General features: G+C 36.3%; 3 protein-coding genes across 4 annotated transcripts; all 3 read left to right on the forward strand.

Annotated features, from left to right (window-relative positions):
* Positions 1-246: 246 nt before the first annotated feature.
* LOC106300044 (nuclear pore complex protein GP210) lies at positions 247-10,571 on the forward strand. Of its 2 annotated transcripts, none has more exons than XM_013736094.1 (36): positions 247-588; positions 731-996; positions 1,084-1,250; positions 1,334-1,550; positions 1,805-2,151; positions 2,543-2,722; positions 2,796-2,931; positions 3,018-3,166; positions 3,324-3,435; positions 3,549-4,120; positions 4,220-4,343; positions 4,431-4,708; positions 4,793-4,903; positions 5,020-5,082; positions 5,235-5,426; positions 5,543-5,602; positions 5,706-5,774; positions 6,006-6,152; positions 6,237-6,356; positions 6,460-6,576; positions 6,708-6,863; positions 6,932-6,994; positions 7,095-7,165; positions 7,428-7,839; positions 7,948-8,050; positions 8,137-8,246; positions 8,368-8,439; positions 8,536-8,611; positions 8,693-8,800; positions 8,882-9,023; positions 9,116-9,181; positions 9,272-9,488; positions 9,562-9,616; positions 9,699-9,790; positions 9,885-9,948; positions 10,044-10,571. In XM_013736094.1, exons 1-36 carry the CDS (start codon positions 413-415, stop codon positions 10,412-10,414), a joined length of 5,781 nt encoding a protein of 1,926 aa, XP_013591548.1. In that variant the 5' UTR covers positions 247-412; the 3' UTR covers positions 10,415-10,571. The 2 variants fall into 2 exon arrangements, with proteins under 2 accessions (XP_013591548.1, XP_013591549.1); XM_013736095.1 differs by having other exon boundaries at positions 9,589-9,616.
* A 1,434-nt stretch (positions 10,572-12,005) lies between these two features.
* LOC106298767 (probable ribosome biogenesis protein RLP24) lies at positions 12,006-13,535 on the forward strand. The gene is made up of 5 exons (XM_013734909.1): positions 12,006-12,129; positions 12,285-12,391; positions 12,763-12,876; positions 12,975-13,111; positions 13,206-13,535. The coding sequence occupies exons 2-5, from the start codon at positions 12,311-12,313 to the stop codon at positions 13,366-13,368; spliced, it is 495 nt and encodes a 164-aa protein (XP_013590363.1). The 5' UTR covers positions 12,006-12,129; positions 12,285-12,310; the 3' UTR covers positions 13,369-13,535.
* A 7,488-nt stretch (positions 13,536-21,023) lies between these two features.
* LOC106297600 lies at positions 21,024-22,313 on the forward strand. Its single transcript, XM_013733808.1, has one exon. It carries the CDS (start codon positions 21,024-21,026, stop codon positions 22,311-22,313), a length of 1,290 nt encoding a protein of 429 aa, XP_013589262.1.
* The last annotated feature ends 262 nt before the right edge of the window (positions 22,314-22,575 follow it).

The following is a 22,575-nucleotide window of genomic DNA, read 5'->3' on the forward strand; positions in this document are numbered from 1 at the left end:
AGCTCAAAAAGATTTAAAAGTTCCAAAAGCCCAAAACGCGAAGCAGCTTTATTCAAAAACACATAAAAATAACACGATGCTTCCTCGCACGCACGTGGCACCTGAAAAAATCAAAAACCCTCTGCGCGTGACGAACACTCGCTAATGAAAATACTAACATGACAGCCAATCTTCCGTCACCACCAATACAACACTGCCACGTATTACGTTTCGCCGTCGTCTTCCTCAACTTTCTTCCCCCTTTCCATAAACCCTCTCTTTAGGGTTTCATCTTCAAGCTCTCTCACTCACACCATCGATTTTACTCTCACTGTTCACTAACCAAAGTACTGATTCGAATTCAGCTTAAGCTCGTTCTTCTTCTTCTTCTTCAAGCTCTGCTATGCGTTGATGTAGCAAACCAAGAACAAAAATGGTTCGTATCTCATCGTGCTTCTTCGTCGTGGTTCTGGTTCTGCTTTCGATTCGAGAAACTTCGTCGCAGTTAGGTTCTGGTCCGCACATTACCGATGTCAATATACTGTTGCCTCCGAGGATGAAGAATCCAGTAGAGTATCGCCTTCAAGGAAGCGATGGCTGCTTCAAATGGTACTTCTTTAGCCCAGCTTAGATATTTGTGAAACTGTAGTTAGCACGAACTTAGTTAAGGAATCATTTGCCTTTTTTAGCTATGTAAGTTCACTTTGGTTAGGGATGGTGTTGATTTTTGTGTTTGGTTGCTGATATGCAGGTCATGGGATCATCATGATATTCTCTCGGTTACCCCTGAGTTTAATTCGAGCAGTCACTGCTCCACCAGCGCTCGTCTAAAATCGATTTCGCCTTATAGCGGCAGGAAGGAGACTGCAGTTTACGCCACTGATATACAGACGGGGATGGTGATTCGCTGCAAGGTGTTTATTGACAACTTCTCACGGATTCAGATTTTTCATAACTCTATCAAGCTTGATCTTGATGGACTTTCCATGCTTAGAGTCCGCGCTTTTGATAATGAAGGTAAGTGATTTCCATAGATAGACTCTGTGCTTTTTCTTCTTCAGTTTGTGCTGTGCTTTTTGGAGTTTCTGAAATCTTCTTTTGCAGATAACGAGTTCTCCTCACTGGTGGGTCTACAGTTCATGTGGAAGCTAATGCCTGAAAGTGGTGGAACAACGCATCATCTTGCTCATGTCCCTTTGAAGGAATCTCCGTTGACTGACTGTGGGGGACTGTGTGGCTACTTGGATATCCAGAAAAAGCTTGAGGATAGTGTACGTTTGTCTATTGAGTGTCTGAATTACAAAATGTTAAACTTTCATGGATGCGAGAATCTAATGTGGCATGGTAAATGCAGGGGGTATTTGCAGATTTGTTTGTGGTGAAGGGAACCAAAATTGGACATGAGAAGGTTTCAGTTCATCTGTTGGAAGCTCCCCTTACCCATATAGCCGATGAAATAGTACTAACCGTAGCAGAGGCCATGTCACTTGAACCTCGTTCACCAGTCTATGTCCTAATGGGTGCTTCTTTTGGTTACACTTTAAAGGTCATGCGTGGGAATGTTCCTCAAGGTTTGTCTGCATCTTAAAGATTAATTTTATCTTTTTATTAAGCAATGTTTGAGTTATGATTAGAAAACTCAGTTTGTTTGCTACACATCTCATATGGCATACCTTAGTTCTTGCTCATAGTTAACTATTAGGATTATTTGCTTTAGGATATCTCAGTGGAGTTGAATCATAGTCTAAATATATTACTTGTCTTTGCTGCTCGAGTGGCACGCTATGTCTCGTTCTTATCGTTTTACTTTTTATTCTATTTGCAGCCGTGCAGCTACCATCATCACATCACAGATGGTCTGCGTTGAACTCTTCGGTTGTTCAAGTAGATTCTTTGATTGGTCTGACTAAAGCATTAAGCTTGGGGGTAACAACAGTTGTTGTTGAAGATACCCGGGTTGCTGGACACATTCAAGGATCATCTATTAATGTTGTCACTCCAGATGCTTTTATCTTGTACATATCACCTTGGTCAACGTCAGGGGATCCTACTACAGAATCGAAATCTTTTCCGTCATCTATGCATTGGTATGTGGTCTCTGGTCGTCAATATCTGATGCAGATGAAGATTTTCTCTGGAAGACCTGATGCACATGAAATCTATATAACTGAGGTATTTCCCTTTTTCTTTTACCTTCTTTGCATTAACAGGAAAAACATTGCATGTTCAACTATAGAATGTGGTGCGTAGCTTCTTTACCTCTAGGTTGTCATCTTTTTATATACTTGTAAGAGTAAACCTAGTGTCTTTGGTGATTTCCTTTCCTCTGATGCTGTCGTATGACTCTGTTCATGCTGTACATGCGGCTATACAGGATTGTGACCTTTAAAGGAGAATTGAAAAGCTTGATAATATGACTTTTGTGGCTGTTATTCTCACTCTTCATCTTTTTGCTTTAGTTTCTCTTTCCTTTGCCCAGTCATGTCCAAATGATCTATTGTAGATAATATTCCTCATGTTCTTGGGATGTTCAACATAATAAGTTCATTTTTCTTGTCCGCAGAAGGATGATATTAAACTGTACGGAGAAGAGACAGATTATTGGAAAATCGTTTCAGTGCCAGATGATCTTTCCTCTGAATATGGTTGGCGAAATTCTAGAATTTTGAAAGCAATCTCACCAGGATTAGGAGAGCTGACAGCTGCATTGACTTACTTCAATGGACACCAGAATTCAAAAGAGGTGAGAGAACTATATTTCCGCTCTTTAAAGACCTTTTTGTCTCTTTCCGTTACCTCAACATCTTCTCTGACAGGTTCTCAAGGTTGTCCAAGACATTGTGGTTTGTGAAAAGGTGCAGTTCACGTTGAACAGTGAAGATGACACACCTAAGATTCTACTCCCTTGGACCCCTGCTGTATATCAAGAGATGGAGCTAATTGTGACAGGAGGTCAGTTCCAAGCTATGGTTCTCGTGAGTTGTTCTTTTCCAGTTTAAAAACCCATGCTGACTTGACGTTTGTTCAATTCAATTTAGGTTGTGCGAAAGCATCGAGTGACTACAAGTGGTTTACTTCAGATGTGAGCATTTTGTCTGTGTCAGCTTATGGAATTATCCAGGCAAAGAGGCCTGGAATAGCCACTGTAAAGGTGGTGTCGACTTTCGATTCACAAAATTTCGATGAGGTACGATTACATTTACTGATTCCACAAATAGAGAAAATATATTTATTTTAAATTCCAAGAGAGATGGGTCAAAATGGTCAAACTTTTTCTTGCGACTTATCATCTATGGTTCTACTCTTTATTATGGTGCTTTAAATGATTATATTATTCTTCCTAGGTTATTGTTGAAGTTTCCATTCCATCCTCTATGGTTATGTTGCAATACTTTCCAGTAGAGACAGTGGTTGGATCACACCTGCAAGCAGCTGTCACAATGAAGGCTTTAAATGGTTATGGCTGAAATTTTTCTTTAGTTACCTCTGGGGTTTATTAATCATCTCTTTTTATGTTTTTGCTTTGTTTTCTTTTATATTTTTGTTAACTTGGAGATCGTATATATCAGGTGCCTCGTTCTCTAGATGTGATGCTTTCAATTCACTGATAAAGTGGAAGACAGGGAGTGACTCTTTTGTTATAGTTAATGCAACAGCCGAGATGATGATTTTGGAAGAGTTAAGAAGCACGGAGTCCAGTCCTCCTTGTTCTCGGGCTTATATATATACTTCATCTCCTGGCCGCACAGTGCTACAAGCAACTCTGGCTAAAGAGTTCCATTATTTTGATAAGTCGTTAAGCGAATCAATTGATTTGAAAGCAACTTTAAGTATCGGGGCCTATCTGCCACTTACTATCCGACAAGATAGTGATGGGAATCATCATGGTGGATATTGGTTTGATAAGACACGAGAAGAAACTGATATTGGTGTTAGTAACCTCTATCTTGTACCTGGGACATATGTTGATGTGATGCTTCTGGGGGGACCTGAAAGGTGGGATGACAATGTTGAGTTCACCGAGACTGTGACTAAAGTGAATGAAGATGAGGAGGATCTTACAAATGGAGATAACATCCATCACAACTTTGACCATCATGCTAACGTGTTTAGAGTTTCGTGCCAGACGCTTGGTTCTTATGTAAGTTTCAAGCGTCCTACGCGATTATTTTTTTTCTTACTTTTTGTAGTTACTGTGAAAGATAACATTGTAACCTCTTCCTCAATTGTATTCATCCAGAAACTGGTATTCCAGCGTGGAAATCTGGTCGGGGTGGACCATCCTTTACCTGCAGTGGCAGAAGCTTTCTTATCTGTTCAATGCAGCTTACCATCCTCTGTTGTACTCATTGTTGATGAACCTGGTATGTTCAATATCTCCTACAGTTTTGGATCTTTCAAATTTCTCATTTTACAGTTACAACTTAATGTTATACATGTTATTTTTACAGTTAACAAGCTTAGTGTTATTAGAGCTGCTAGTCAAGCTGAGAGAGCACCAGGACGACTTCGTTTAACTCCTGTGACTGTAGCAAATGGGCAAATAATTCGAGTGGCTGCTGTTGGTATTAGCGACTCTGGAGAAGCCTTTTCAAACTCATCAACTCTTTCACTCAGGTGGGAACTGAGTAGCTGCGACAATTTGGCATCTTGGGACGATGATTATAATTCAAAAATGACAAAGACTAGCTGGGAGAGATTTCTAGCTCTTCGTAATGAATCTGGATTGGTAAAGACATAAACAATCCATTCGTCATTATTTCATTCTTCAGATGTCAATTCATTTTGCTTTAATGTAAATTGTTTTTGACAGTGCACTGTCCGGGCTACAGTTTCTGGTATTGATCATTCTGGAAAACCCCTATACTCATCTCTGCTTCCAGAAGTGTCCGAAAGTACTCTCACAGATGCTGTACGCTTACAGGTGTGCAATTAGAACAATAGTTTTGTTCATTGCTTTAAAAGGTCAATTAGTTTTCGTTTTAGTTATCTGGTAATCCTTGTTACATTTTCAATTGTTTACCATTTCTGTCATTTCAGTTGGTTTCGACACTAAGAGTCACACCAGAGTTCAACCTGGTGTTTCTCAATCCTAATGCCAAGGTAACTCCCATTCTGTAACAAGTGCGTCCTTTTAAATCATGAATGGATTGCACTGAGTATTTGCATTTTTAAATATTTATATGTCTCTGGTTTTACTTGGTTTGAGCACTAGAACTAGATTTGTAATGTTTCAAAAGTTTTTTTTATTGTAGGTTAATTTGTCAATGACTGGAGGTAGCTGTTTGTGGGAAGCGGTTGTGAATGATTCTCGTGTAGCAGAAGTGATTAGACCCCCATCTGGCCTGCAATGCTCGCAAATGACCCTGTCTCCAAAAGGGTTAGGGACTACACTTGTGACAGTATATGATATTGGGGTCTCTCCTCCACTTTCAGCTCTTGCGGTGGTAAGTTGTTACTCTGAACATGTATACACTTGTGGAAATTCATTAATTTTCTTATTCACGTTGAACATGACCATGCATTTCATGATTCACGAGTCGCTCATTCTATTTTATCACAGATTAAAGTTGCAGACATAGACTGGATAAAAATTGCATCTGGGGACGAGATAAGTATAATGGTATTTCCCTTTCTTTAGTTTATTACAAATTCTTTTTTGGTTACGCATTGCTTTCTGTTATCTTGTTGGTATGATATTATCATCCTTAATTTAAATGTGGCAGGAAGGAAGTACACACTCCATTGATCTACTGACTGGCATTGACGATGGGACAACCTTTGATTCTTCCCAGGTTTAAGACGAAACTTTTATAGATATTGTTATTTATACGTTCGCTATGTTATGGAAATATTCTGTGAGCATTGACTATCTAGCTTCACCAATCTAACACACCTGAATTTTGGAGATATATATATATATATATAAAGAGGATCAACAGAACAAAATACATGTATCCTTATTACTTATTCTCTGTAAGCTGTTCATATAAGTGGTTGATTTGCTGAAATGTCGATAAGTGCAGTACCCGCTAATGGATATAATGGTGCATATTGAGGATGATCTCGCGGAGCATGTTTCTGTCGATGATAATCCACTTTCTGTTGGTGAACACGTGGCAACTTCTTCATTCAAAGTAGCTGCTAGACGCCTGGGAATCACAACACTATATGTGGGTTTTATTTCTTGACCCTTTCATTGCTGTCATAATTATGTTCTGGAACTAGATACATATGAAGCAGTGCTTTTTTAATAGGTTAGCGCGAGACAACAATCAGGAGATAAAGTGGTGAGCCAAACTATCAAATTGGAAGTTTATGCCCCACCAAGACTTCACCCACAAGGAATATTTCTTGTTCCTGGTGCTTCTTACGTGGTATGATGGAGATGGAAATGTTATATATTTCTTGGGTAACCGCAATCTTAATTATGTTTCTCTCTTCATGTTTTGTATTGATCACCTTTTTTGAGTTATATAGCTCACTGTTAAAGGAGGCCCAACCATGAATGTTTCTGTTGACTACACAACTGTGGATAACCAAGTTGCTGAGATCGAGAAATCAGGACGCCTCTATGCAACATCACCTGGCAACACGGTGCGGACAAAATTATTTGACTATGCATTTCTCAGTATTTAATCAAATAAAGTAGAACAGGGTTTGGCTATTAAATTATTTAACTCTACCCAAAAGATATAGCATCTTGATCTGGATTCTCTTATGACCAGACAATCTATGCAAAAATATATGGGAGTGAAGGTACTGTAGTTTGTGAAGCAGTTGGAAATGCCGAAGTTGGAGTTCCTGCTGCTGCAACGCTGATAGCTCAAAGTGATACTGTGGCTGTTGGCCGTGAAATGCCTATATTTCCATCATTTTCTCAGGTGAGAGTCATAAGCCACAAAGAACTCCTCTGAGTCTATTCTATACTGATTTTTGGTTACATTATCAGGTAGATCTTTTGTCTTTCTATGAGCTCTGCAGAGCATACCGATGGACTATCGAAGATGAGGAGGTTCAATTCTGTGTTTCTTCCTATTGTGGATAATTATAATCTATTTTCCGATTCCCATGTGGCCATTTTTGTGATAGAAAGCTATATTTTTTCATGTTAGGTGTTGAGTTTCCATGTACCGTCTATTGACGTGGAAGAGAATGCTGGCTTTGTCAATGTCGTCCAAGGAAGGTAATCTGCATGAGCTCTCTAGCACATATGCAATAACGGATAATATAATGCAAACCATTGTCCAGTTATGGTAGATAAATATTTTCAGGTCGGGTTAGCCCCTTAACTTAGTACTCTTATAAGTTGCTTTTTAATAACTTGACCTTTGTATTCGTATATTCTGTTCAGCTGAGGTCTATGCAGAGTAGTTAGATTTGGTAGCACATAATCTTAGACGAGTCATCAAATTTCTAATGAGCAGTTTTATCTTTCTCCATTTCAGATCTGCTGGAAAAACCAGAGTCACCATTGCGTTCTCATGTGATTTCGTGTCTCCTGGCTTCTACTCCGAATCTAGAACATACGAAGCATCAATAGTTTTATCCGTTGTGCCTGATCTCCCTCTTTCTCTCGGGGTTCCTATGACCTGGGTTCTTCCGCCATTTTATACGTCATCTAGTCTATTGCCATCATCTCCCGAGACACCAAAGCACAAGGATGGTCAAAGTCACAGAGGCAATGTAGTCTATTCCCTATTGAAAGACTGTAGTTCTCGGGCTGACGTCGAAAGAGATACTATATCAATTAACGGCGGAAGCATCAAAACTACAGAAATCAACAATGTTGCATGTATTCAAGCCAAAGACCGCACAAGTGGAAGGATCGAGATTGCTGCTTGTGTGAGGGTTGCAGAGGTATCCTGAACGTGGAAGTTTGTAGCCACTCAATTCGCTTTTCTTTTAGTTTATTGCATCATTTATCTTCTATTTGTCTACTTTGTTGGTAACATAGAATTCTATCAGGTTGCTCAAATAAGAATGAAGAGTGAAATGATCCCTTTCCACGTGGTGGATCTTGCTGTTGGTGGTGAACTTGAACTTCCAATAAATTACTATGACACTCTAGGTAACGCTCTGTTACATTTATGTGCATGCTTCATCTTCTTGATGTATTTTTCTTGTAAATATCTTTTGTTGTTCTGTGTTGAAAAGGAATCGGTTTTCTAGAAGCACATGGTGTTACTACATACAACGTTGAAACCAATCATCGTGATGTTGTGTCTATTAAGACTGTCAATGACCAAACAAGTGTCTACATTAAGGTACGTGTTCATCCTTATAATCAACTTTTGCCGATACATGTGTTTATCTTTTGTCTATTCTGATGGTTACTAAATGTACGCTTCTCTGCTCCTCTCTAATCTCGTTCTCCTTATAATGAAGGGAATAAAACATGGTAAAGCTTTAATTCGGGTCTCCATTGGCGGTAATCTGAGGAAAGCAGACTACGTTCTGGTATGGGCTACTATCATGAATATTGTTGTCACTTTCTACTACAACATATTTTATGATTGCTACGAGCTTATATTAAACGTGTTTCGCTTTTCTCAGGTTTCAGTTGGGGCACATATTCATCCTCAAAAACCTGTCATTCACACTGGAAATATGCTGAATTTCAGCGTTACAGGTAAAATGTCAAATCAAATCTACATGACAAATACAATTATAATGCCCCTCCTGCTAAACAGAAATTTGCAATGTGATTTAGGTGCTGATCATCAAGTCTCTGGTCAATGGGTTTCATCGAACAGGAGTGTCCTATCCGTCAATGCAGTATCCGGCCAAGCTAAAGCAATCGGCCAAGGGTCAGCTCACGGTAATAACTGTGTATGTTTTCATGCTTTTTCTGTGATTTCCAGAGAACAACTATCACTATGAGATGTTATTTTTGTTGCAGTTACATTTGAAGGTCATGGTTTGAAGCTGCAAACAAAAGTCACAGTGCTACTTGGAAACACCATATATGTTGACTCTCCTAGAGAAACACTAACAAATGTCCACGTCCCTGCAGAAGGATATAGCTTTCCTGTAAAATTCAGGTCAGTAAACTTTTAATGTTGCATTTAAAGAAAAAAAAAAAGAAATATATAGGCAACAACGTAGTCATCAATGATAATAAAAACTGCAACAGGGAGAATACGTTTGTGAACGGAAACAGGAACTCATTCAACTGCCAAGTAGACCCTCCATTTATAGGGTATGATGCGTACTTTCTTTCAGTGAATCTACATGCGCGTTTATATATATGCATTAACTGGCTTTGACTCTTGCATATGTTGCATTCAAGATATGCAAAGCCATGGGTGGATCTTGACAGTGGAGACGCTCGTTGTCTTTTCTTCCCATACTCACCGGAGCATCTGGTTCACTCCATGTCTAGATCAAAAGACACGAAACCGCATGTGTCCTTCTCCATTAATGCTTCAGTCAAAGAAGGTCGACATGTGTCGGGATCTGCGTCTGCACTTCTTATTGGAGGGTTTTCTGTAGCATGGCCAAACAAGGTTATTTAAGTTCTTAAACAATCGCTAATCAAAACTTTCATTTATGCGAGTTTGACTTGGTAATATCTTGCAGTTGAATATAAACCCGGATTCAAACAAGACTACAATTTCAGTACAAGGGAACACCGGTAAGATCCATATATCAATTGTTAGTTCATTTTATTTCGTTATACAAGAAATGCAAAGGATACTTAAAACTACTCATTGCAGATGTTCAAATTCACTGGCAAAACAAAGCAAGGTTATCGATCAGCTTGATCAAGAGAGAAGATTATGGTATCGCAGGGCGTGCACTATACGAGGTGATTTTTCTCGTGAAAACCCTAATCATATTCTCGGTACGACAAAAAACCATCAACAGTTTAGTAAGCTATCAATATTCATCAATAATTTCAGGTGAATGTGCTTAATAGATCAGAGCAATTCACAGATATAATATTCATCACTCTCCCTGCTACTGGTGAGCTTATAGAATTTGCTCTGTTTCATACTGTAGAAAAGGCTTTGTTTCTCTCACTTGCCATATTGATGCGATTATATAAACTTTTTTTTCAGGCCAAAGTGTAGAAATCGATTTCTCTTATGATACGGGTGAATCCTTAGTAGCGCCATCTGTGAGAAAAGATGGATACCTGTTTAAGATACTATGGGGTGTTTTAGTGGTGATTGTATCGGTGATCATCTTGATGAAAGTGATAGATAGACCAATTGGTCCAGCTGGGGCCACTAGAGTTGCAACAAACGGTGTAGCAGCAACAGCAGGAGCACCGGGAACACCAGAAAGAAGAAGTGGTGCAGTGATATACCATGAGGAATCTCCAAGAACACCATCACCATTTATGGAGTATGTCAAGAGGACTGTGGACGAGACTCCTTACTACAGAAGAGAAGGGAGGAGGAGGTTTAATCCTCAAAACACTATGTAGAATATGTTTGTTATGAGAAGTAAACTCTGTTTTTGTTTGTAAACCACCAAACCTTGAAAACTGTTTATATCATTTGTGCATTGTTATTTCTTGCTCACTTCAGTTTGAACTGGATACGTTATTTTCTAAACCAGTTATTTGGGTTTTTGTTTGATCAGTTTTTACCTTTTAGATGATTTTGGATAAACTTATTTTTTAAAAAGTAATGATTTTATCAGCTCGTTTGAATTCATGAAAAAAATTTGATTGAGGTTAACAAAAGTCTCTGAATTTTGACAGTGCATCTGCACTGATAAAGTGCGCTTTATACAAGTCTAATATGCTTTCTCGAAATATACCTTGTATTGTTGTATAGCATGAATCAATTTGGACCCGTCTTTAGTTGTATGAATTTTTAGCTAAAAATGGCCCAACTTGGTAGATTCGTAACTTTTTGATTAGTTACGTCACATGCCATCGAGTTTAGAACAAAAGAGGATGGTACAGTATATTACCTATTTGAAACTCAAAGCTTCCTTATAAATTTTAATTTTATTTAAAGAGAATCGAGTCCTTGTGCCTATTGTGCGATTCTTATTTCATATAGAACAATATTCTTTGCTCTTATAGATCAAGCTAATTTTGCACAGAAGAAAAACTATTATATTGTTCCTTTTCCTAAACAAAAGTTATAGTAACATTGACGTAAATCTATATTAGAAACACGATATAGAACAATATAGGTTATTTGCCAAAAATGCTCAAAAACCCGAATTTGAATACAAATCTACTATATCTTCAAATTCAATCAGATGTAGAATTATAATTATCTTCTTATGACTTATCGAAAAATTATAAACACTTTTACGATAATAATTCTATGAAGTCTTTTTGAGATAATGAAGTCTTCTATTAGAAAACTTCTAGAGAACTATACTCTTGTATTTAATCTTAAAACTAATTTATAAAATTTAGAAAAAAATATTTCAATGGAAAATCTAAGAGATTTTTTATCTACATGGTTGAAAGTGATCTCCACACTTTTCTTCTGAAACATCGCTAGTACTCCACATTTACAAACTGGATCGACAATATAAACAAAATTCATAACCCATCCATTCCTGAATATCTACAAGATCATTACACTTGTTCATTGTCTCCATCAAAATCAAAAAGAAGACTTCAGAGGAAATACTTTTGATGTATTTTCATGAGTCTAGGAATTATAAAGTCACGAGGCCACCCCAAACCTTGACATTTACAAGAGACTATGCTCATTGGGGATTGGCTGGTCCCTCATTTGGGACCATCTCATTCGGGAGGATCTATGCATGACATCTTTGATTTTCTTCGAGTATAAGAACATCTTGATAAAAAAGAAGTTAAGGTATGGTCATGACTAAAGTGTTTTATAACTGTCATCAATTACCTCAATTTGACCAAAAAAAGATTTGACCAATTTTTTTTGGGGTCAAATTAAACCCACCAATAAATGTAGAAAAGAAAACAAGAAGAAGACCGGTTTGGTTCGGTGGCCGTGTACATAAATACACAATAAATAGTTTGCATCACTATCGGGCCTATTAAAATATAGTGGAACTTATATTACTATGGTCCAAATACAAGACAGCATCGTTTTAGGCTTTTAAGTTTTAACGTAAACCCTAGTGAGAGTCGTCTCAATCTCTTCTGCATCATCGTCGTTTCTGAGCGAAACCCTAATAAGTTACTTGCAGGTTTGTTTCCGTCTCGTGACGAATGCATTGAAATAGCGAAACCAATAATTAGATTAAAATTGAAACTCTTCTCTGTCTTCCTCGTATTTAGCTTCACTTTGATGTCTGACTGAAGCTCTTCTTTGTTGTGATTCCTCTGTGTCCTGTTCTTGTAGGGAACTTTTAAGGAGGAGGAGACAAGATGAGACTGGTCAAGTGTTGGTTCTGCTCTTCGACGATATATCCAGGACATGGTATTCAGTTTGTCCGCAACGATGCTAAGGTACATCAAGAAGAATCACATTTAGTTTGTATTTTTCAAGATCTGCTCTGTTCATCACTTTCTTTAATTCTATATATATATGTGAATGTCTCGTTGTTTCCTGTTTGTAATTTGTCTCTCTCTAGCTGGATTTTTTTTGTCTGTTTGCTCTGTTGTGAGATAGACAAAATAAGGTATATTATTTGGTTTGAAATCATTTGCTCAAGTCTTTTGGGTATAATCCACTTCTATCGTCTTGCTTTCCACACTCAAATAAGCTTATCCCTAGCTTTGAATTTGTTTATTTTTTTTTTGCTCTCTGAGAACTTCAGGGGCAGTTCTTACCTTATTGGCTTTGTGATTCAGTTACAAGTCTTGTTGTCCTTTTGCAGATTTTCCGGTTCTGTAGGTCTAAATGCCACAAGAACTTCAAGATGAAGAGGAACCCTCGTAAAGTCAAGTGGACTAAAGCATACAGAGCTGCACACGGAAAGGACATGACTCAGGTACTTAAATACTAATACACTTTCGATTAAGGAAACCCTAATAGCTCTCTTAGATATGTCTCTCACCATCACCCTTCTCTTCCTTTCCACAAAAAAAGGATAAAACTTTTGATTTTGAGAAGAAGAGAAACAGACCTGAGAGATATGATAGGAACGTTACTGAGGATACTCTCAAGGCCATTAAGAAGATTGATAAGATCAGAAGTTCTAGAGAAGCTCAACACATCAATAAGAGGTATATGCATTCATTAGTCTCGTACATATCCTTGGGATAAATTAGACTTGTGATTTTTTATTATGATTGGTCTTAATTGTTGTGTGGGACTTAGGTTGAAGCCAAACAAACAGAAGATATTCAAGAGTGAAGTCAAAGAGATAGATCAGAACATTAATTTGATCAAGGCACCAGGTTCTTACCAACAAGATTCAGAGAAGACGAAAGTTTTGGTCTCCACAAACAAGTCTGTTCAGAACGAAGCCATGGAAGAGTGATTATGTGGAAGCACTTTAAAATATATTATCAACTTTACTCTGATGCTGGTGTCGTCGTCCTTTCAAAAAAAAGAGAGTTTTAGATTTGTTTTCATTTTGCAATGTACTATTTATTACCGGGAACAGATCCACAAGAAAGTTTTGGTTTTCGGAGCTAAGCTTCTACATTCGCTGATTCATTTCTTACCAAGTGGAATACTATAAAAAGTACAAACACCAACACTTTTACTTATAAACAACTTATTTTCCGTTCGAAATTGAATATTGCATTGATTTCCATTGATCAATCGAAGTGACCGAGAACAAATAATTTTGGAGGTTAGAGCTGAAGCTTTGTTAAGCTGGTTTAAGAATTGAATCCGTTGAAGATTTGTGGATGTATATAAGAGGAATTAAATATTGAAGACTAATAATATCACTTTTTCTTGTGACAAACGTGAAACAATCACTATTTGCAAAGCGATGACATGGCTGTTGAAAAATGTGGCATGTCTAATTTTTTTTAATAAATATTTATATTTTTGGCAATGTTTTTTTAAATATGGTAATGACTTTTTTTGTGCAACAAATATGGTAGTGACTGATAACTCTTGTATTAAAGTACAATTTTAAAAATAATTATTTATTTTTGATTAAACTTTTGAAATATATTAGTAACTAATACCTCATATATATCACCATTAAGTAACCTATATATCACATTAGTAGAAAACAAACTACACATAATTACAAATATAGGTTTTTTACATCACCTTATATATCATATTTTGTATATATATATATATATATGTATTATCAAAATTAATTATGAGTGTACATTGACAAATGTAAAACTAAATCAATACTAATCAAATAAAAAATTTAATAGTTAATTCATTCAAATTTTATGTAACTTTATTGGTTCCTTAGGTTAAATAACATATTGATTTTTACCAGTTTAAAATTTTAACTAAAACAAACAAAATCTAAAAATATATTAGAATTTATATATTTAAATAAAAGCATATTTAAAATTAATGAATAAGAGACATATTTAAAATATATAATAATTAAACACAATATAATATAAAAGCTTTTTATCAATTTTAATTTTAACTATACTGAAATTTAAATAAAATCAAAGTGAAATAGTTAAACCAAATCAAAATAAACAAAACTACAAAAAATACATTTATGGTTTTATTTTAAAAACAAATGTAATTAAAATATAAAAATAATAATATCAAAATATAAAATAAAATTTTTATTTTAAAGTAAAATAATATTATATTTAAAATAGTCTTTCTGCGCAGAGCGCAAGAAAACTCCTAGTATTAAACTATATAATCTACTAGAAAATTTCAATATTACTTTATATAAATCTCATTATGTTTAGTGAATGTAGCTTTCACTACTCTAGTGAAACTTTGCATCTGGTAAAATATTACCAGTACATTTGTAAAATTGTTTTAAATTTATCAAAATATAATAAAAATAATAATTTATAACAAATAAGATAATAGTAAATTTGGTATCTAAATATTTGAAATTTGAAGTAGTTATGTCTCATATAATATTTTCTGTACATATTTCAAATTTTGAAATATCTATATACCATTCTATTAATATATAAGAATATATGATAACGACGAATCAGTCCCATACCATTTTCGAATGCCCACATGCCTTGCAGACTTGAGCTCTCGTCTTGACACCATCGTGTCTGGCTATTTTCCCAACAATGAGCATGTATACCAACTTGGATTATTTGTTCAGGAGAAAGAACAAAATTAAAGATCTGCAACTAGATAATGACCTTTATCCATGTATTATTTGGTACCTTTGGAAAGCTTGTAACGACAAATTGTTTTGAGGAATCACATGGGATCTACTTGAGTTGATTAGACACACGGAAAGTGAATGCCAAGCAGATGAGACTCAAACAGTACACCAAATAATGAATATACAAATCCTAAGCTTGGTGTTTCAAAAAAAAAAAAAAAATACAAATCCTAAGCTTGCAAACTATTTGTTTGGTAGGATCATGGACTGCTGAAACACAGTACAGCGGATATGATTGGGTATGGATGGATGGATCAGGGAATGAAAAATTCTTAAGGATGAGAACAAAAAAAAATTATGTCATCTCTGCACTCAGAATTAGAGACGTTAATTTGGGCAATGGACACCATGCTTCAATACACTAATTGCCAACATTTTGGGATAGGCTGCAACGATATTATATCGATGATTCTTGACCTGAATGCATGGCCGAGTTTCTCCACGGAGTTAGAGGAGGTAGCATTGCTTCAAAAAGATTTTTGGAGTTCAAGATTTCTCATATATAATACCAAGAGAGCTTAATCGGACAGCATATGGTTTAGCTAGGATGATAACTCGCACTTTTCATCGTATTTTAATTTTTTTTTGGTTATTTTGTTCCAGTCTGGATTCCCAGATCACATCTAGTTTGAGAAATAAAATAGTCTTTTGATGTAAAATAAATCTATTGACAATTTATGAATGAAATGCTTTAATAACTTGGGGAAAAGGGAAAATCATATTTTCTTTTCCTTTCTTTGGTACTCCTTATGTTTTAAAATAAGTGGTTTTTAAAATTTTTGCACACTGGATAAAGATTTACAAATTTTTATTCAATATATCTCGTTTGTCTTAAAAACAACAGTAACTACAACTAATTCAACCAAGTAAAAATCATACTGCAGAATGTAAATGATTTTAAACATCAAATTATATATATTTTTACATAACAATTTGAAAATATTACTTAAAATGAAACAAAAATATTCCTAAAACACGAGCTAAGGTAAAATTGAGGGAGTGTCAATGCAATCAGCAAGGGATCCAATTTTCCTTTTTCCAAGTTTACAACTAAACCTATTTGCTTCTACTACTAAATACCTAGCTAGCAGGGTATATAACATGTAGAAATATTCCCAAACCGTTATTCTAGACTAGTTACAAGTAATATGCATGGATGTTTTATTGTTAAGAGTATTAAAATATAAAACGGATAACTTTAATAAATACAAAATTTGCCAACAACTTAATGATGTTTTGTATAGTGCTTATTGATGCTTTTACCACTATATGTATTGTTCTATATTGTATCTAATATATTTTTTTTAAACTGAATACATCATTATATAATTTCTATTATAAATAATAATAAACTACCCGTAACAAATGTAATATTGATAAGCAACATCATGGACAATTTCACGACGAAGCTTTCCCCATAACATTCAAATTGACGGACGGTTCTGTATGTACGGCATCTTCGATGAATATGCTATCTCTGTAGCACACAATCATAACGAACGGGTCTTCCTGTGGTATTATGAAACTTCCGATAAACTTGCATCCTATAATCTGAAAAAAAATTGTATCCTGTAAGAATCGAACCCCAAATCTGATGTAAAAGCCTTTAAACCTTGACCACTAAGCCATGGTACTTCAAAAATCTAATATATATTTTATTTAATATTATTTGAATTCTAGTTTAGGAAAAAGAACAATATATAGTTTAAATAAAAGTAGCTTTGATCAAACTATAAGATCAAAAGAATATTGATCTATGTGAATAAGAATCTTTGTACGTAAGTTGTCACTTAATAGACAAAGATAATCGATTCTGAAAGTGCAAGATTGGTCTGATATAGAGTAGTACAAGTATTGCGTCAAGAAGTACTATGACAGATATGAACATGAAGAATTTCTCAATAAAGAAATATATCTTTACTAGATTTCTTCCAAATAAACTTACAAGTGTTACTTAAACATGAAAACCCTAGTCTCATACGTTTCTATGATCTAACACATGACCCAAGAACTCTCTCTTCTTTATCTTTTATTTTTCACTCACCATACATGTTATGAAACTCCTTTTGGTAAGAAAACATTTCTTTGTGTTAATTCAATACAAAGTTTCTCCCAACCTAGTTATACTAGGAACAAAAAAAACTGAAATAATTGAAAAAAAAAAAAAAACGTCAATTTTAATAACGCTAACGCCACTAACTAAACCTTAAATCCTAAATTTTAAATCATAAACCTTAAATCTAAACCCTATATCATAAATTCTAAATCCAAACTCTAAACCCTAAACTAAAACCCTATAACCTAAACCTAAATTCTAGTTCCTAGATCCTAAACCCAAACCCTAGATCCCAAACCCAAACCTTAGATCCTAAACCCAAACCAGACTCTAAACCCAAACCTTAAATCCTAAAGGAATAACATCAACATTAACCCTAAATGACCAACATCAACATTTACCCAAACATTTAGGGTATAGGATTTAGGTTTAGGGTTTACAATTTGAGTTTAAGGTATAGGGTTTGGGTTTGGGTATATGGTTTGAGTTTAAAGTTTACGGTTTGAATTTATGGTCTAGGATTTGGATATAGGGTATAGGGTATAGGGTTTGAGTTCAGGGTTTAGAGTTTAGAGTTTGGGTTTAGAGTTTAAGTTTACGATTTAGGGTTTAGATTTTAAGATTTAGAGTTTAGTTAGTGGCGTTACCATCATTAAAATTGACGTCATTATATTTTTTTAATTATTTCAATTTTTTTTTAAATAATATATTTTATTAATAATCTATGTGGCATTTAGATTGGTAATAAGAGGGGGAGGTGGGTGAACCCCTGTGATGAACTCTCTAATTCACCTCAACCTTCTATACCAATTAAAATTCCACATAAGATTAGTAGAAAAAGGAAATAAAATTAAAAAAAAAAACTAAAAGGAAAATAGGTGAAAAAAAGTAAAAGACGTCGCCGTTAACAATGGAAGAGAACGTGATCTTTGATTTATCTGTTAGGTCTTGAGTTTCACATCCACAATTAGAGCCGATTTTGTCACCAAAGAATTTGTATCTGTATGTTGTGCTATTCTCTTTTATCCTTTTTCAAGTTAAGAACATTCGTATTGCTAATTGGTATCGATATTGATTTTCTGTTTGAGTTGGTATCGATATCCGGTAATATTGATTCCTTCCTCTCTTTCGTGGAATCATTAACACAGTTATTACATTTGTATTGCTAATTGGTATCGATATCTTATCATCATTCTCCACTCTTAAACATGAAATAAACAGATTAAGGAATGAATAACATGAATATAGGCATTAACTTTTATGCTACAAAAAAAAATGATGGATACATAATGGGATCACTTTGACGTGCAAAGGGATGAGTATGCTCACTGCTAATGTTATATTAAGATCACATTGCAGTTATATTAAAACCTATCAGAAGATTCAGAAGCTCACATCTGTCGCTGTATGCATTGCATTGATTTCCCTTCTCTAAAGCCTCGTAAGAATACAAACACTACATGTTTTTTAATTTTCAAATGCTTTGCGAACAATTTCAAAGCAGGACGATGCTGAGTCAGTGAATGCAAACCCCTACAGATATCAAAGGAACATTAGCCTAAACAACATTGTATTCAATCAAAAAAATAACAGATACAAGAAAAAAATTCACAAAAGTACCTTAAAAGTTCCAAAGATCTCAGAGAAGAGGAGATCATAACGAGAACATATGGGTTTCCAGGATCAACTCTCCCTTCAATAGCCTCTCTTTCACAAAGTCTCTCTCCAAGAAGAACCAAAACACATCTTTATATGCTCTCCCAAGTTGCTCGCATTCTGTTCCAAATCTTGAGACAACTCAGCTATACTCTGCAATCACCAAGAGAATAAGAACATACATAAGCAATGTCCATAACATTATATGAGAAGTGTGTATAGAGACAGAGCTATGATATCAGATACCTTAACACCAATGGCGGAGTCAAGCTGCTTTAAGAAGAAGCTTAGCTGTTCAGAAGCCGATGCAGATTTTGTTTATCGCCGTCACTCTCACTATTGTGGTCGTTTCTTTCAGCAGTGTTGTCAAAGGTGAGAGCTTTTGACTTCTTGTCTTCTTCTTCTTCTTTAAATCTTTTCCTTGGACCAAGTGATTGTTTCCCAAAAGGAAAATGAAATGATGTAGTATTCCTCCCTCGGGCCTTCAAGTATGAATCCCATACCATCATCTTCTTCATCTCTAGCGACTCTTCTTTTACAGACACAAACTATTCTTTCTATCTCATAAGGCAACATGGCTTGATTTGGTTTCGAGAAGGTAAAGTCGAAATTGGATTTGAAAGCATAGAATTGGAGACTCAAACTTGACAAACAAAGCTTCATATCTTCTCTGTGAGGGATGAAGAAGGAGAGACGAAAAACGCAGCATTTTGATAGAGGCGATATTTTAGGCGATTCTGATTGCAATACGCGTCGAAGGTTTCCGATGATTTCGGCTTCGCCGCCGGGCTCATCTGGTCTGTCGGAGAGTAAAAAAGAGGTTCAAGAGGTTCGCGATGATGGGGTAGGGGAGGAGAAACGTTTGACAGGAGATCTGAAAGAAGGGTTTCGAAATGGGTTGAGGCGGCGCAGGATAAAAGAAGTTTGAAGAAATATGATGTTGAGGTTAAATCAATTGAGGGGAAGCATCGGGTGGTAATACCTGATGAGGTTCTGTCTGATGCTACTCCATTGTGGGAGGATTTTATTGTAGGGAAGTTTCTGGATATAGCTCCTCACATAGCCAAGGTGCACATGGTGGTTAACAAGATCTGGAAATACGGTGATCCGTCATCTAAAGTTGAGGTTTATGATGTCAATGCTACTACAATGCGATTTAAGATCAAAGATACGAAGGCTCGAGAGAAAATAATTAAGAGAGGGATGTGGAATATAGCAGGAGTTCCTATGATTGTTAAGAAATGGACTCCAAAGACGGAGGAAGAGAAGCAAGAGGAGGAGGCCATTCCGATGTGGGTTCATTTGAGTAAGGTGCCTCTGCATTTGTTTTCATGGGAAGTTCTGAGTTTTATGACGAGTACAGTGGGGTTTCCTGTGTATCTTTATCCAGAAACAATAGCTTGTTCAAAATTTTGAGGAGGCGAAGGTTTTTGTGAATGTGGATGTTTCGAAGCCGCTACCAAAGGAGATTGATTTTGTGATAGAAGGAAAGGACTTTACAGCTCAATTTTACTATCCCTGGTTACCATCTAGATGCAACAATTATGAGAAATGGGGCCATAGTGAGAAAGTATGTGTGATGAAGAAAAGGGACAAGAAGCAGAGAGGGGTTAATGAAAGAGTGGGCTCACCAACAACAAGTCGTAGTCCCACTGTTGACGCGGGTAATATGGAAGCAAAGCAGTCTGAGGGATGTGATAAGGAGGGTAGTGAAGATGCAGTTCAAAAGGATGTTATGGAAGGTTCTGGTAGTGGGTCAGTAAAGGAGAATGATTGGTTAAATGTTTCACCTGATAAAGTGGGGAGAGCTTCTTTGAAAACACCTAGAAGTGAGACAGTTGCGGTCATCTCGGCTTCAAAGTTCTCAGTTTTGAGTGTGGATGAAATTGAGGAAGGTGAAATGCTGAAGGAAGATTTGCAAGAACTGGAGGAAGGGAATAATTAGGAGGATGATGAGTTAGAAGTTAGAGAGGAAGATATGATAGAGGATGAGTTATTGGACCAAAAATTGAGAGAGAGAGAGAAGGCAGGAATGCTAAAAGGGGGAAAGCGAGTGCAGAAGCCTAAAGCTCCAGATGTAAATCTTAAGAGCAAAAGGGTTTCTCGCCGTAGATTCTGAATTATGGCGTGTTTTTCATGGAATGTGCGTGGGTTTAATAAAGAGTTGAAGCATTCCATGGTCAGAGAGTGGATAAATAACAGGGAGTTCAAGTTTGGTTGTATTTTGGAAACTAGGATGAAGGAGAGGAAGGCAGAAAAGATTTTGAGTACTATGTTTAGTGACTGGTCTTCTATTACCAATTATGAAGATAGTCAAGGAGGTAGAATATGGTTTCTGTGGAGAGATTTGGTCCGGATAACTCCTGTATATAAGACGGATCAGTTAGTGACGGTAAGGGTTGAGATGGAAAATGAAGAGGGGTTTTTCTGTACAAGTATTTATGCTAGTAATCAAGTAGAAGAGGGGAAGGTTCTGTGGATGGATCTAATATATCATCATGAATCTCCAACTTTTCAGAAGAAAGCTTGGATAGTGTTGGGTGATTTTAATGAGACATTGGAAGGGGAAGAAAGCTCGACTTTTGAGAATGGTGGAAGAATTTCTTGTGGTATGAGGGATTTTCAGTCTTTAGTTCTCAGATGTCATCTCACTGACATGGCCTATCAGAGACCTCAGTACACATGGTGTAATAAGAGAGGGGAGGGCATTATTTGCAAGAAACTGGATAGAGTCTTGCTAAATGAAGAAGCTCTTCACAGGTTTGGAAATGCGTATTCAGTTTTCGAGTCTGGTGGATGCTCGGATCATATGAGGTGCAAGGTCCAGTTATTCCCTCCCAAAGAGAAAATAAAGAGACCATTCAAGTATGTCAATGCTATGGGTAATCTTCCTTCCTTTCTCCCTATGGCGAGTGAGTTCTGGGAGGGAACAGATCGTCTTTTTCATTCTACCTCTACAATGTTTCGATTCTCAAAGAAACTAAAGAGTTTGAAGCCGTTGATTAGAGAAATGGGCAGAGATAAGCTGGGGGATCTATCAAAAAGAGCTAAAGAGGCATTTGAATCTCTATGTGCAAAGCAGAACTACACGTTAGCAAATCCTAGTGAAGAAGCTAGTAAGGAGGAAGCTGAAGCTTATGGAAAATGGCTACGTGTTGCGAGTTTGGAAGAGGATTTCCTAAAGCAACGTGCAAAGCTTCACTGGTTGGACGTGGGGGACCAAAACAACAAGACGTTTCATAGAGCTATCAAATCTAGGCAAGCTAAGAACATGATTCTAGAAATCAGATGTAGGAATGGAAATGTGGTGAATACTCATTCGGAGATTAAACAGGAGGCAGTCAGTTTTTTCTCTGAGTTTCTTAATCGCATACCAGAGAATTTCCAGGGTGCAAGTGTGGAGGAGTTGTAGAATCTGCTTGATTTTCAGTGCTCAGAGAAAGATTGTAGGATGCTTGAGGAAGAAGTTACAGCTGATGAAATCCGGAAAGTCTTATTTGCTATGCCTAATAACAAATCCCCTGGGCCTGACGGTTACCCAGCAGAGTTCTTTAAATCTACTTGGTCAGTGGTTGCACATGATTTCATCATTGTGGTACAGTCTGTGTTTAAGTTTGGGTTCCTCCCCAAAGGAATAAATTCCACAGTTCTTGCCTTAATCCCGAAGAAGTTGG

Source organism: Brassica oleracea, chromosome C6 (genome assembly GCF_000695525.1).
Source record: "Brassica oleracea var. oleracea cultivar TO1000 chromosome C6, BOL, whole genome shotgun sequence".
NCBI lineage: Eukaryota > Viridiplantae > Streptophyta > Magnoliopsida > Brassicales > Brassicaceae > Brassica > Brassica oleracea.

Coding starts and splice junctions, on each gene's coding strand:
- LOC106300044 (XM_013736094.1), top strand. CDS start 413: ATGGTTCGTATCTCATCGTGCTTCTTCGTCGTGGTTCTGGTTCTGCTT. Junction 7,840..7,947: donor CTTGTGTGAGGGTTGCAGAG/GTATCCTGAACG, acceptor GAATTCTATCAG/GTTGCTCAAATAAGAATGAA. Junction 8,440..8,535: donor GGAAAGCAGACTACGTTCTG/GTATGGGCTACT, acceptor CGCTTTTCTCAG/GTTTCAGTTGGGGCACATAT.
- LOC106298767 (XM_013734909.1), top strand. CDS start 12,311: ATGAGACTGGTCAAGTGTTGGTTCTGCTCTTCGACGATATATCCAGGA. Junction 12,392..12,762: donor TTGTCCGCAACGATGCTAAG/GTACATCAAGAA, acceptor GTCCTTTTGCAG/ATTTTCCGGTTCTGTAGGTC. Junction 12,877..12,974: donor ACGGAAAGGACATGACTCAG/GTACTTAAATAC, acceptor CCACAAAAAAAG/GATAAAACTTTTGATTTTGA.
- LOC106297600 (XM_013733808.1), top strand. CDS start 21,024: ATGGCGTGTTTTTCATGGAATGTGCGTGGGTTTAATAAAGAGTTGAAG.